At 43.5% G+C, this 12,441-nt stretch overlaps 2 protein-coding genes across 4 annotated transcripts in view; both read right to left on the reverse strand.

The window, feature by feature from the left end:
- Positions 1 to 339: 339 nt before the first annotated feature.
- On the reverse strand, positions 340 to 4,490 carry VAMP3 (vesicle associated membrane protein 3). The gene is made up of 5 exons (XM_035557739.1): positions 4,378 to 4,490; positions 2,842 to 2,923; positions 2,048 to 2,206; positions 1,290 to 1,341; positions 340 to 537 (listed from the first exon to the last, which is right to left on the reverse strand). Coding segments are annotated over exons 1-5 (315 nt in total). The 5' UTR covers positions 4,380 to 4,490; the 3' UTR covers positions 340 to 517.
- Positions 4,491 to 7,938: 3,448 nt separating this feature from the next.
- The window catches only part of CAMTA1 (calmodulin binding transcription activator 1), a 376,374-nt gene continuing 371,871 nt past the window's right edge, over positions 7,939 to 12,441 (reverse strand). For all 3 annotated transcript variants that reach the window (XM_050714866.1, XM_035557426.2, XM_050714865.1), the window contains one exon: positions 7,939 to 11,429. In XM_050714866.1, coding sequence (XP_050570823.1) covers positions 11,366 to 11,429 — 64 coding nt within the window. In that variant the 3' untranslated portion in view covers positions 7,939 to 11,365. The remainder of the gene's footprint in view (positions 11,430 to 12,441) is intronic.

A 12,441-nucleotide genomic window follows, 5' to 3' on the forward strand; every position in this document is an offset into this window, starting at 1 on the left:
CCGCCGCACGCGGCCCCCGTGCGCGCGCCAGCCCCGCAGCCACGTGCGGCGCCGCCGCCCCCGGGGCAGCCCCCGGCGGTGGCGCTGGGGGGGCGGCTCCGGGGCTCCGCGTCAAGGCCGGGCGAGAGCAGGAGCCAGAGGCGCTTCCGACAAGGCAGGGGCGAGCCCCTCTGAAATGGCACCGAGCGGGGGTAGGCAGGAGAGGAGGATCGAGGAGAAATCCCGGCCCCAACTACAGAGCCTGTAACCGATTACAGCATCAGCTTCGGAAGCTTTGAGAACCAACTCCTCCTCCCCAGCTCCGTGCTCCCCGTTCACCAAGGCACTGTGCAAGTGGCGGGCTGTGCTTGTTAGTATTTGTATTAGGAGTGTCTTAAGGCAACCAGGTAAAGTTAGCATTTCAGTAATCAGAATAGGTTTGCTTTAAACAGCAGTAGATGGGCTGAAAACACAGCAGGTTTGAATTGGAGAGGCTGAAGACAGACACCTTCAGTGGACTGGAGTTTCTTCCTGTAACTCATGAAAACGCACTCCAGACTATAAAAAGAAGAAAAATTGAACAGTGGACAGTCTCCTTCAGCCCTCTATGATAACAATCCTGTATTTTAAGAATTTAAGATCCTAGAGATAGGTAAAGAGGAATTTAAGAGTTTTCCACATTGGTTTTCCTGCTTTTAGTTTTCCCGTATTCTTATGCACATTTCTCATCTAGGACTATGTTGCTAGTGTTTGTTATCATAACAAACAAGAACTGCAGTGTTTGTTACCATATTACAGCACAAACTTGTTTTGTCCTCTCAAGAAATAGAGTACATACGCTAGAATTCAAAACAGAGTCTGAGCTGTATGCTCCCTGGCTTACTATTCTGATCCAGCCTTGGTACCATTTCACCTGGCAGTAGCAAAGTCTGCTTGAAAGAAGTCTGCCTAGTATAACAGGACCTACTGCACTGAAAAGGATTCATCTAGCAAGAAACTGGGACAGATGGGACAGTCAAGGGAGGGATATGGTATTTCTTCTGCAATATGCAGCTGTAAAAACAAGGGCTTTCATAAGCCAGTGGGGTTCTCAGTTTCACATTGCACAGGTGTGAAATTCAGCTATCGGGGCTCTTACAGTGGTCATTTACCACTCACTGCAAGTCAACAATAGTTAAAGTGGTCACTGATACTTTAAGTTTACATATATACCTTCATCTCAATCTCAGCTTTCTTTAAGCTTTACTAGTCAGTGAATTAACCCTATCTATTTCAATTCTATAACAAATACCCATTTCAGTGAAACTTACCAATAATGATGATGATGATAAAGAGAACAACAGCTATCAAAATTGCCCACATCTGTGAAGAAAGTCAGACAACACTTACTATAAGCAGTACAGCAGCATTAACAGGCCTTTAGAGTACAGGAAAGCAGCCCTTGCAAAGTATTTTTGCTTTGTGGGGTACATTTAACATTGTAATTAAAACTGTTTCAGTAAACAGTTTTTAATTCACCATTACCACTTAGAGATGCTAAGCTGTATAACACAGGCAAATTGGAGTAGACCAACAAGTTCTCCACTACACCTCCATCCAGAGCGCATTTCAGGTGACCATAAAACCAGGAATAACGAACTTAAACATCATTTCTCCTCTTACCCTACACCACATTTTCCATTGTCTTCATTGCTCACCAATGAGGACTCCAACCTTTGCCAATAGCTACAACTGTAGGAGACTGAACGAGCTCCTTCTGCAGTCCAGTGCTTGCCTGCATATTAACTCAACCTATGCATTTTTCACCTTTTTACTCCTGCTCCCCAACACCTCAGATTATTGTAGTGTTTCCCTGTGGCCATTACCATCTTTGACAGTGTCTTGTATCAAGCAGCATGGCTGGTAATCCAGCTTTTGGTTGCTTTACCAGAACACTGCCATGTTTTAAAACTAGATGCTGTAACAAGTAACACTGGCTGAAGTCCCTGTTACTTCTGCCATTTGAGATGCTGACCGTAATGCTGTTAGTTGTGATACTGAATATTGTAAGTGTACAAGCCATGATTACCTTACAGTTCTTCCACCAATACTTTCTTTTCAGCTTGGCTGCGCTGGTCTCAAACTGGGAAGCTCCTGCTTGCAGTGCATCAGCACGGTCATCCAACTCTGACAGCTTCTGATCTCGTTCCAATACTTTGTCCACATTTACTCTCATGATGTCAACAACCTACATCAGGAAGTTATCAGCTTTATCAATTGCATGCAAAACATGGTGCTCTTAGTGTTCTCTAAGGAGTAGAAGCTATTGCCTTTTAGGTTATAAAAACAAGACAGACTTAGACAAGACTCTTGAATTCACCTGCAGCTGGACGTTTGAGTGTCAGTACTGCCAGTTGTGCTGGTATTCCCTTGAACCTGGGAAGTAATTCCTAACTAGCTCCAGAAGGAGCTGAGGCATTTAAATACAATAGTCAACCATATGTCAAAAAATATTGTTGGTAGCCAGGCTGGCTTTTGGCCTTCCCCGAAGACTCAACATGTGATATTTGGAGGTGAGCCTTCTTTGCTACTGTAAAGGAGAAAGCTTGGTCTCTGTAAAGATTATCTTTGCTTAAGGCAATCCATCAAGCACTGGGTTCACAACTTGCATTTGGACACTGGTACCCACTTACCCACTCCAGCTGGATTATTATTTAAGAAGTTTTCAAGAGTTAAAGAGACACTATAATAAAGAAAGCTGAATGATACTAAGCTTCACCAGGTTATGTAATGACTATATAACCACTCTGACAAAAATATCTGTTCTAGTTACCAGAGTTTCCTAAGGAAAAGGACTACACTGTTAATAAACTAAACTTTTACCTCATCCACTTGATGTTGAGTCTGCTGAAGTCGACGATTACTGCCAGCAGCCACATTTGAGCTTCCAGGAACACTGGCTGACCTGCAGTAAAGAAAGTCATCAGTATTCTGCTTTTTACAGATTGTTTGTTTTTAAGTTGATATGCATAGAATATACAAGTTACCTGACACTCCTGAAAACAGGAAACTTTGATCCTTAAAATAAACAGGGCCGTTTCCTTTCCTACTGGAGAAGTGATTCTTTAGCAGCTGACTATGGGTGTAAGTCACACTGCATGCCAAATCTCCTGCCAATGAATTGGTTCATGTGCTAAAAGACAGTAGTGACTGGGTAATGCTATAATTTATAATAAAGCACATGACAACTCCAGTAGGGTTTCATAGGGTTCAGATATTCAAGAGGTTGGGCTCAGTGGTGTTCCCCCCTGCCCCAGCACAAACACTAATCTTCAAAACAGTTTACAAAAAATTAAGTACAGAAACTTCATGGTTGTTCTATTTATGTGCTCTTCTTGTGGTTGCCTGCTCCTGTTCTTTGAAAGAGTTGACATTGAGCAAGAAAAAGCGCAAGAAGGAAGAGGCATTCAACATGTACAACAGTTTACCTCTGGTTAGCTTGAAGCTTATAACCTCAGGTTGTACCTTTTTAACCTGGTACAACATTCCACATCTTCATAATTGATGCAACAGTCCCTTGTGGTTTCTCATACCATTTTCACAGCTTTAACGACTTTTTATTGTCTACCTTTTAGCTACCTGCACTCATTTTGCTTTTCCATGTTTTCATTTTTTTCTGCATCACATACATGTACGGTTGAATGTCACCTGATATCCAGAAAGCTGAATCTGAACGTTGGCTGTCTTTACACATTTGGACATTGGATTCAAATCTACATTTAAAGGAAACAAATATACGCGTACACAAGCACCAAACCAAGCCAGGTAGCCTCTGACAAGGCTCAAAGTTAGCCCATGCTCTAATGACAAAACAACTGCTGTTGGGTTTTGGCATTTCAGTCACCCTTTCACGTTGTTTTAGCGCTGGTCCAAAGCTAAATAGACTCAGAAATAAAACTACTTTCTGAGGTTCCAAACACAACAAACCAGTCACTAGAAACTTGTCTCTCATTTCTTTGGCTGCAAAGGCAATACCTTCCGCGAAGACCCCTCGGGCTGGCAGAACTCCACCTAGCTTGTCGCAAGGAAGCCCGGACAGGACAGGATGCCCCACCCGAGCAGGAGTCTGGCACCCAGCCCGCGCCGCGCGCACAGCCCAAGTTACGCCCGGGCTCGGCCTCCCGCTCGCGGCCCGAAGCGGAGCCGCTCTCGGAAGCCTCCGCCCGCGGGCGGCACCGGCCCAGGAACACCCAGCCGCCACCAGCGACCCGGGCCGGGCCGGAAAGGCCGCCGCGCCCTGGGCCTGCTCCCGCCGCCACCCGCCCACCCGGCCGGCCGGCCGCCGCCACTCCCGTGCCGCTCCCCAGCTCCCCCGGGGGACCCCGAGGCGCGGCCCAGTGCCCCCCGGCCCACGCTCACATCCTGCCGGCGGGGGCCGCGCCGAGCGCGTCCTGACGGGGCCCAACGGGAACTGCGCGCGGCTCCGGCGGCGTCCGGGAAGTGACGCCACGGGCGGGGCGGGGCCCTGTCTGGGCCCGCCCCTGGGGCGGGGCGAGGCGGGGCGCAACGCGCGGGGCGCGGCCGCTGGGGGCCGCGGTGCCGGGTGCTGACGTCGTGCTCGGTGACGTCAAGGTGGCCGCCTGCTGCCGGTGCGCGTGGCCGTGCGCGTGGCCGTGCCCGGCAGTGTGCGCGCGCTGCCCCCGCGGCCCGCCGCGCGCTCCCCTGGCTGCCCGCGGTTGTGTCCCAGCGCCCGGCCCGGGTCTGCTGACGCCGAGGGGCGATTTCGGGACCCCGCCGTGTGCCGGGTGGGGGGGGGGGTCCTTTTTTAGTGGTAACCGTTCGTGCGCGGCTCAGCCGAAGGCAGGGAAGGTGCTGAGGAGGGAAGCAGGGCGGCCCCATCGGCACGGGGCACCTGGCGCCGGCTGCGTGCATCCCGCTGCTGAGGGCAGGACACGCAGCTCCTGCCAGAATCCGCACCGGGGAGGGTCGGGCTGGGCAGTACAGACAAATCTTTGCAGTGAGGGGGGCCAGCCGGTGACGCAGGCTTCCTACAGAGGTGGCTCATGGCCCGTGCCTGTCAGCGCTTGAGGGGCATTTAGGCAATGCTTTCAGTAATGTGCTTTAACTTCTAGTTAGCCCTGAAGAGGTCAGGCAGCTGGACTTGATCTTTGTAGGTCCTGCCTAACTGTTCTGTTCTGTTCTATTCAAATTGTGAAGGTCTGTTAGAGTGCCCCGAGCCCAGAAGTACAGCTGGGCTCGTTTCTGAGACCTAGTTGGGTTATGCCAGTACTGGACCTGGCTGGGGTTGTGTTAACGTTCATCTCAGTCTGTATGGTGCTGTATTTTTGATTCGTGGCCAAAGAAGTGTTGATAACGTACCAATGTTTTGGCTGTTGCGGAACAGGCCTGCACAGTGTCAAGGCCTTCTCTGTTTCTCATGCCACCCCCTGCAGCAAGTAGGCTGGGTATGGTGGGAGAAGGGCCCAGCTGAGCTGTGGGATACGCTGTGCCAGATAAAATTATCCTCAGCAACAGAACGGGGGGAGGGTGTGTGTGCGTGCATGAGTGCATGTGTGTCTTTCCAAGGTCTCTGTCTGCTGGTGGGAGGTTATGCGTGATTGCCTTTGCATCCTTTCTGTATTTTTGTTTATTTGTTTTCCTTTTCCTTCATTTATTATGCTGTTTTTATCTCCAGTTGTTTTTTTTTTCTCCTTACTATTGCTCTTACAATTCTCTTCCTCTGGGGGGGGGGGGTGAGGGGGGTGGGAATGAGCATTGGGTGGGTGTTTAATTTCTGTCTACCTAACATAATGCCAAAGGAGAACTCAGGAATTAATAGGCACAGGGAAGCAGAGAAGAACCTGTGAGCAAACTGTGGCATTATGTAACAATGGTGATTTACTTTTAGAGGGAAATATAGTTAAATTTTCACTATAGTGCAGAAGAAACTCGTAATGAAATCTCATCTTCTGTTGCACTTACGGATTTTGGAAGAATTTACTCATAAGAGTACTGACACAGTCTCACAGACCAGATGATTAAATTTTTTAAGCTGTTTTACCCTGCTAGGCTAGCCTCCCAGTCAGGTACAATAGTTGCATTACTGAGGGTTGGGTCATGTAACTTATGTATCTGTTATCTCTTATGTATCTGTTATGTTTTCTATCAGTGCAATAATTAGCTGTTAATTCTAATTATTATTGTGTTATTAGATGTTCTCTCTTAGGCTTCTGTGTCTGCAGGCCTCATGAATTCTAAGATTTACCCTTATTTTTTGTGTAGTGTAGGAGTTAGCATTCTAGTACTAGGTGTGCATAGTTTTTCAGTAAGAACGCCAACATCTTGTCCTGATAGCGAATTTTATGCTGCAGAAGACCTGAGAATAATCTGATCTCAGAAAACTAGTCATCCACAGATGAGTACAGACAGCACTTCTTTAAATTGTGCCAGAAAAACCTAAGCAGAATTGGTACCATTGAAGGGCTTGTCAAATATTTACAACTATGTAGTATTATGTCACCTTATGGAATTTTTATAGAGTATTTCAGAATTTGAAAAACTACAGCATATCATAGTGCTTTGCAATTAATTTCCACCAAACAAAGCTGCTAGCTGCAGCTGAGCAGAACTATTTGTTTTTGAGGCCTACTGGATTTTTAATGCTTTTGTGTAGTTGTAGGCCTCTTGGCAAAAACTGTAACTTTGAAGCTCGGAGAGGATGGGTACCTACCATCTGTGATCTTACAACAGTTTTCCTTTCTTCAGCCCAATACAGCTGTAAGAGTGTAGCCAATATGCAAAATGAGAAGCTTCTGTTAGGGGTGAGGGCCTCAAGGGAAGAAGCAGAAAAGGTGGCTGGCATTGTACATGGTTTCTCTAGCTGCTGCTGGCACAGGACGGAGTGTGTGAGCTGCCAGCAGGGCCTCAGGTCTGAGTGGGCAGCGCAGAACAGCGCCATGGAGCTCTGCACATGCAGCGCTGTGCAGGGGAGCTGCAGCACGCCACTGTACACCAGCACTCTTCAGCAGAAGACCTGGAAGAGTTTGCTACTTGAGAAAGACAGTTTCTCTCAAACATGCTGTTTTATGCACCAGAGACAAAGGTTACATACTGGAAGATAGAAGCAGAAAGGGATGAAGATCCAGAGACTGTGTTGTCACCAGGATCCTGGAGTTCAGGATCCTGCATGGAGGAAGCAGGCCAATAAGCAGGACTGCAATACTGGACTTCAGGAGCACAGACTTTGGCCTCTTCAGGGACCTACTTGCAGGAATCCCATGGGTTAGGGCTCTAGAAGGCTGGTGTGTGGGTATCCAGGAGAACTGGTTAATATTCAAGCATTGCTTCCTTCAAGCTCTAGATCAGCGCATCCCTATGAGCAAGAAGCCAAGCAAACGGGACAGGAGACCTGCATGGATGAGCAAGGAGTAACGAAGGATACAGGAAAGGCAGGTACTGAATGCCTTCTTTGCTTCAGTCTCTACTGCTAAGGCATGAATCCCAGACCCTGGAAACAAGAGAGGAAGTGTGGAGAAAGGAGGACTTTCCCTTGGTTGAGGAGGATGGGTTAGAGATTATTTAGGCAAAGTTGATAGCCACAAATCCTTGGGCCCCAATAGGATGCACCCATGAGTGCGGAGGGAACTGGCAGATGTTATTGCTAGGCCACTCTCCATCATCTTTCTAAGGTTGTGGACAACAGGAGGACAGGAAGAAAGCCGGTGTCACGCAAGGCTTCAAATGGGGGCAAGGAGGAGGACCCAGGAAACTCCAGGCCAGTCAGCCTCACCTCCATCCCTGAAAGGTGATGGAACAGCTCATCCTGGATGTCCTAGATTAAAGGACAGAGTGCTACTTACAAGCAGCTTAAAAACACATTCTAGAAGAAGAAACATTTATTTTCAAAATTACTTACAGTGACTAAAGGAGTATGTCGCCCTTTTACACTAGAACAGAAGAGACTTTAAAAAAGGCACACACTTTGTATGGGGAAATTTTCTTTGTTTTTAATTTACAGCAGAAAGAATATAAAGCATTCAGAAAACATTTTCCATATTTTAAGGGCAATTCAAAACATTTTGCATGGTTCCAGCAGCTGAGTTCTTCAACAGATCCATTGATTCAGTGATGCTTTACATGCACGGTTACAAAAATAAAACTTACAAAAGAGAAGACATCTATACTAGTTTTACATGCAAGTCTTGGGGACCCCCCGTTGGGCACCAGCTATTGTGTGGAACTGCCATAAGCGTGCATCCAGAGAGGGGGTTCATGTTATATTTTGTATTTCTTTCACACAGTATTACTGCTGTTAAGTGTGTTTCACAAAGGAGCAATTCCATTATCAGAAGACAGAAGATTTGGCTCCTGGCACTTGGGAATTTGAGTTTTCCCGGGAAGCTGCACTTATCTTCTGTGAAAACACAAGTTCCACAATCAAGAAAAGGGTGAGCAAAATCACTTCACTTCATTGGGAGTCTTTTTAACTCCCCAGTGATACACTGAAGGGTTATGACCCGACACAAGAAAGCACTTAGAAGCTGTACTTAGCTTCAAGCACGCAAGTATTTCTGTTGACCCTATGGAATTGCTTGCATGCCTAACAGCAAGTACATGCTTAAACATTTGGCTGAAGCAGGATCTAGGTTAGTAGATACACCACCAGGCCCATGGATCTGGAAGAGTAATTTGAAATAGCTCTGTATATTACTGAATTGTTTTTATAAATATAGGGAATTAAAATATTTCCACTGAGGTCACTACTCTTGTTAGGAAAAAGGTCAATTCTATATCGTCACATATCGGTTAATGGGAGCAACATTTCTATTTCAGAATGTCAGAGTTATTCCAGTATTAATACAGAGCATTTCTTGTTCATCCCAAAGGAGATTCTTCTTGATTTCCATTTTTGTGTGCGAGGAAAATTTAACATTTAAAGTCCTAATTCCATACAATAAATTGAGTCTATGAGGCTGCCCACAGACACAGTGTGAGAGCCCGACCATTCTTTTTTACTTTTTTTTTTTTAATTGAATCAGGTCATAAAGCAGCAGTTCAGAAATGTACAAGAGAATTCTGATAATGAGCTATAGCACATCTACTGTAATTCAATGCTGGCAGTGAAAAGAAGTAATTAAAAACAGGTACAATTATAGAAAAGGCACCAAGAGCACTGACCCCAGTTTTTTTTTTTTTTGCCACAATCTTTTTTTTTTTTTTTTTTTTTTTACTCTTCTTCTAAAGACACCAGTTTAAAAGTTTCTTATGTGTGAATATTTTTAGGCTTCACAACAAGCCTTGTGTTTAAACATTGCAGTTGGTGGCCGGATCGAGCAAGAACAACTATTCCAAAACTAACAAATTTACACCAGTCCATTCAGAAAATTTAAACTGCCGCTAGCAAACCAGGCACAAAGGAACAGTTTCTGATCTCAGACACATGTACATAATCCACCAGGAGTTACTTCCCTTACATTCCTGTGTAATCAAGATCAGAACCTGGTTCCTATTGTTGAGAATTTGTGACAGTTTTAAGTTAGTACTTTAATGAAAAAAAAAAAAATCTAATTTCTTTGGCTCCTCACTATGTGGAAATAGCAATATACCATGACACCCCTACAAGATCAGTTTGCATCTTTTTTTTACTTTTTTTAAATTTTTTTTGTGCAATTTTTATTAGATTTTCTGACTTCCAGCAGGAGATATGAAAATGTGAAACATATTTTCTACTTTCATACTATTTCTTTTTTTTTTTTGTTTTTGTTTTTCATTTTATGTTCATTCTAAGTGTTCTTTATTGGAGTGAGTGTATGGTGTTAAGCTAGATATGCTTTTTTGTACTCTTATGATTATCTGCTTTGCAAAAGTAACTTAATTTTCTTAAGCAATATTAGCATTCACATTACTTGGCACCATTGGCAAAAAAAAAAAAGGGGGCGGGAAGGAGGAAGAAGGAAGGAATAAATAAATGAAATTCAACCAAACCAAACCAAACTCCTGGTAGCCAAAATCAAATGTAAACATATCTTTTTTTTTCTTTTTTTTTTTTTTTAAAGTAATGTTGCTCTGCCTTTTTTTCCTAAGTCTAAATACAGTAGCTCTTTTTTGCCATTTAGTCATGCTTTAGCAAAAATGTTCTTCTAAAGAACATTTAAAATAAAGTTTCTTATAGTGAAATAAAGTTTTTGTTTCATTTTACAGACCATAGCCACTAATGCTTTGCTTTTGTTCATTTCTTTTTCTTGAGTTCATGCACATATCTCTTTGTTTTAATATATACAATATGTACAAACAATACATCCACACTCTTCTCGTTCATTCAGACAAAACTATACAAATAATAATTTTATCTTGCCAAGTTATTGACCCTTTGTGAATAAAATATTTAGTAATTAATCAATATATTCCCTTTCAAATATTTTGTCATTTTCCATTTCTACCTTCTATATATACAGAAACTGCCCAGATTTGATGAAATAGCCAAAATAAGAAATTTACTGGCCAGAATGCAGCACCACTCTGATCTTTAGGTGGTATAAAATGTCCAGGCAACATATGTATGTGACTCTGCAAAATGACAAGAGGTTTGACAGTTACTGAAGATAAAAAGCTACACATCTTAAAAATTATTTCAAGAACTTAAAATAATAGCACATGAAAGTAAGGCTAGAAAATAAAGTGCTGAATATGAGAGAAAGTACATGACAATTGATATGTTTTTGCAGGTTCTAGTAAAAAAATACCAAAAAGAAACTTTTTAAAACTTGCTTAAGTTGCTCTCTCTGTTTCTCATGCATTACCCGTTTATCTCAAATACCAACCCCTTCTGTAAGTTCCCACGGGATGTATTAAAAACCTGCAGATTTAAAAAGTTGCATTAAGTGTGCTGTAGAGATTTAAAAGAAACACAAAGGACAGAAGAGCGAAGGAAATGAGGATGCATGGACCCAATAAAGATGTACTGATCTAAGCCCCTCCACTGAGACTCTCAAAGCTTCAGTTTCTTGGAGATGACTGACAAGTGCAGGAACAACATTCTTGTGTTGCTTGTGCATTCCCACCTTTTCTTAACAATATTTTTGGTATAATATTTGTACAGTTCCACATGTTGTTCAATACAGCCCTATATGAAAAGGATAAATAATCGCTTCTTCCGTCTTGGAGAATGAAGCAACTCACAAATTCTTCCTGGTGTCTCTTTTTTTTTTTTCTATGATCCAACAGAAGATTGAGTTCCAAGATGTCTTGCTGAACAAATTAAAAGTTGTCCATGAAAGTGCAAATGCAATGACCAAAACATTACTGTTAAAATCCTGCAGATGGTATTTCCAGAACTGCAGTGGGTATTTTTGTTGTTGTTGCATGTCTCTGCTAAAAACAGAAAATGAAAACAGTCTGAAAAGCAATGTCACATTGCTACGGGATGCTGCTGTGTATCTTCAAGTTCCTTGGCCTTTTTCAATTCTTTCACTCTGAAAAAACAAAGAGGAGCTATATAACATGTCTATTCCAAAAACTTTTTCAAGATAGAAAAATCAAAATGATTCCTCCCTTTAACCTCCAGTGTAAGAGAGCCACCTCCCAGAGAAATGACAGGAAGGTAGTATGCTCCTGACACTGTAAACAGTTGGAAGCGCATGAGGGAACAGTAGAAATCTGAGAAAAAAGCACATTTGGAAACGTATACTAATTTCTAGCTAATGAGTTTTCATGTTACATGTAAATACAGCGTGCCTCATTGTGGTATTGTTCTATTTAATTGCCCCCCCCCCTTATGTTTTTCTTATCATTAACTGATTGTGTAGTTGTCTGCTATTGCAGCTGTTATGGCAAAGTGGCTTTTCAGTGTTAACTTCTTTTCTCTGTAAACCACTGAATCATGGGACAATTTCATGTTATGCCCGGCACAGTGGGGGAAAATCAGTCAAACTTAGAGGGGAAGCCTGATGTTAATAGGTACAGAATTTCACGTAAATGAGTGTTTATATGTGAGTAAAAGGATCTGGTAGGGTGTGAAGAAAAGTTACTTCACACTTATTCTAGCTTCTGTTCACTGTAGTCTCTACTACGTTGGTAGTGGTAGTAGATACATGTTTTTTCACAGCCAGTAGTAGAGGACATTGCATGCCAAAGGAGACAAAGTGGAAGGGTTACTCTCCCTTGATGTGGCTTGATACTTCATTCTCCACCCTTTAAAATCCATGCAATACATTACCTCCCTCTAGCACTTGTCTGTATAAGAACTAAATCATCACTGAAAGCTGAAATAGTTAAAAAGTAAATTAAAAAGATGAAGAGAAGTGAATAACTTCAGTCCCATCAAATAAAGTAGGATTCTGCATTGGTGCTGGCATAGCAGTAATTCTCTGCTCAGGCTCACAAACTGGCTGCATGTCAGTGAAGGCTGCCTGCAGAGGAGCCAAACCAAATCCAAAAGGGCTTCCTGTGCTGCCCCTAAACCTGAAGGCAGGTGCCCAGCTGAGC

Source organism: Cygnus atratus, chromosome 21 (genome assembly GCF_013377495.2).
Source record: "Cygnus atratus isolate AKBS03 ecotype Queensland, Australia chromosome 21, CAtr_DNAZoo_HiC_assembly, whole genome shotgun sequence".
Classification (NCBI taxonomy): domain Eukaryota; kingdom Metazoa; phylum Chordata; class Aves; order Anseriformes; family Anatidae; genus Cygnus; species Cygnus atratus.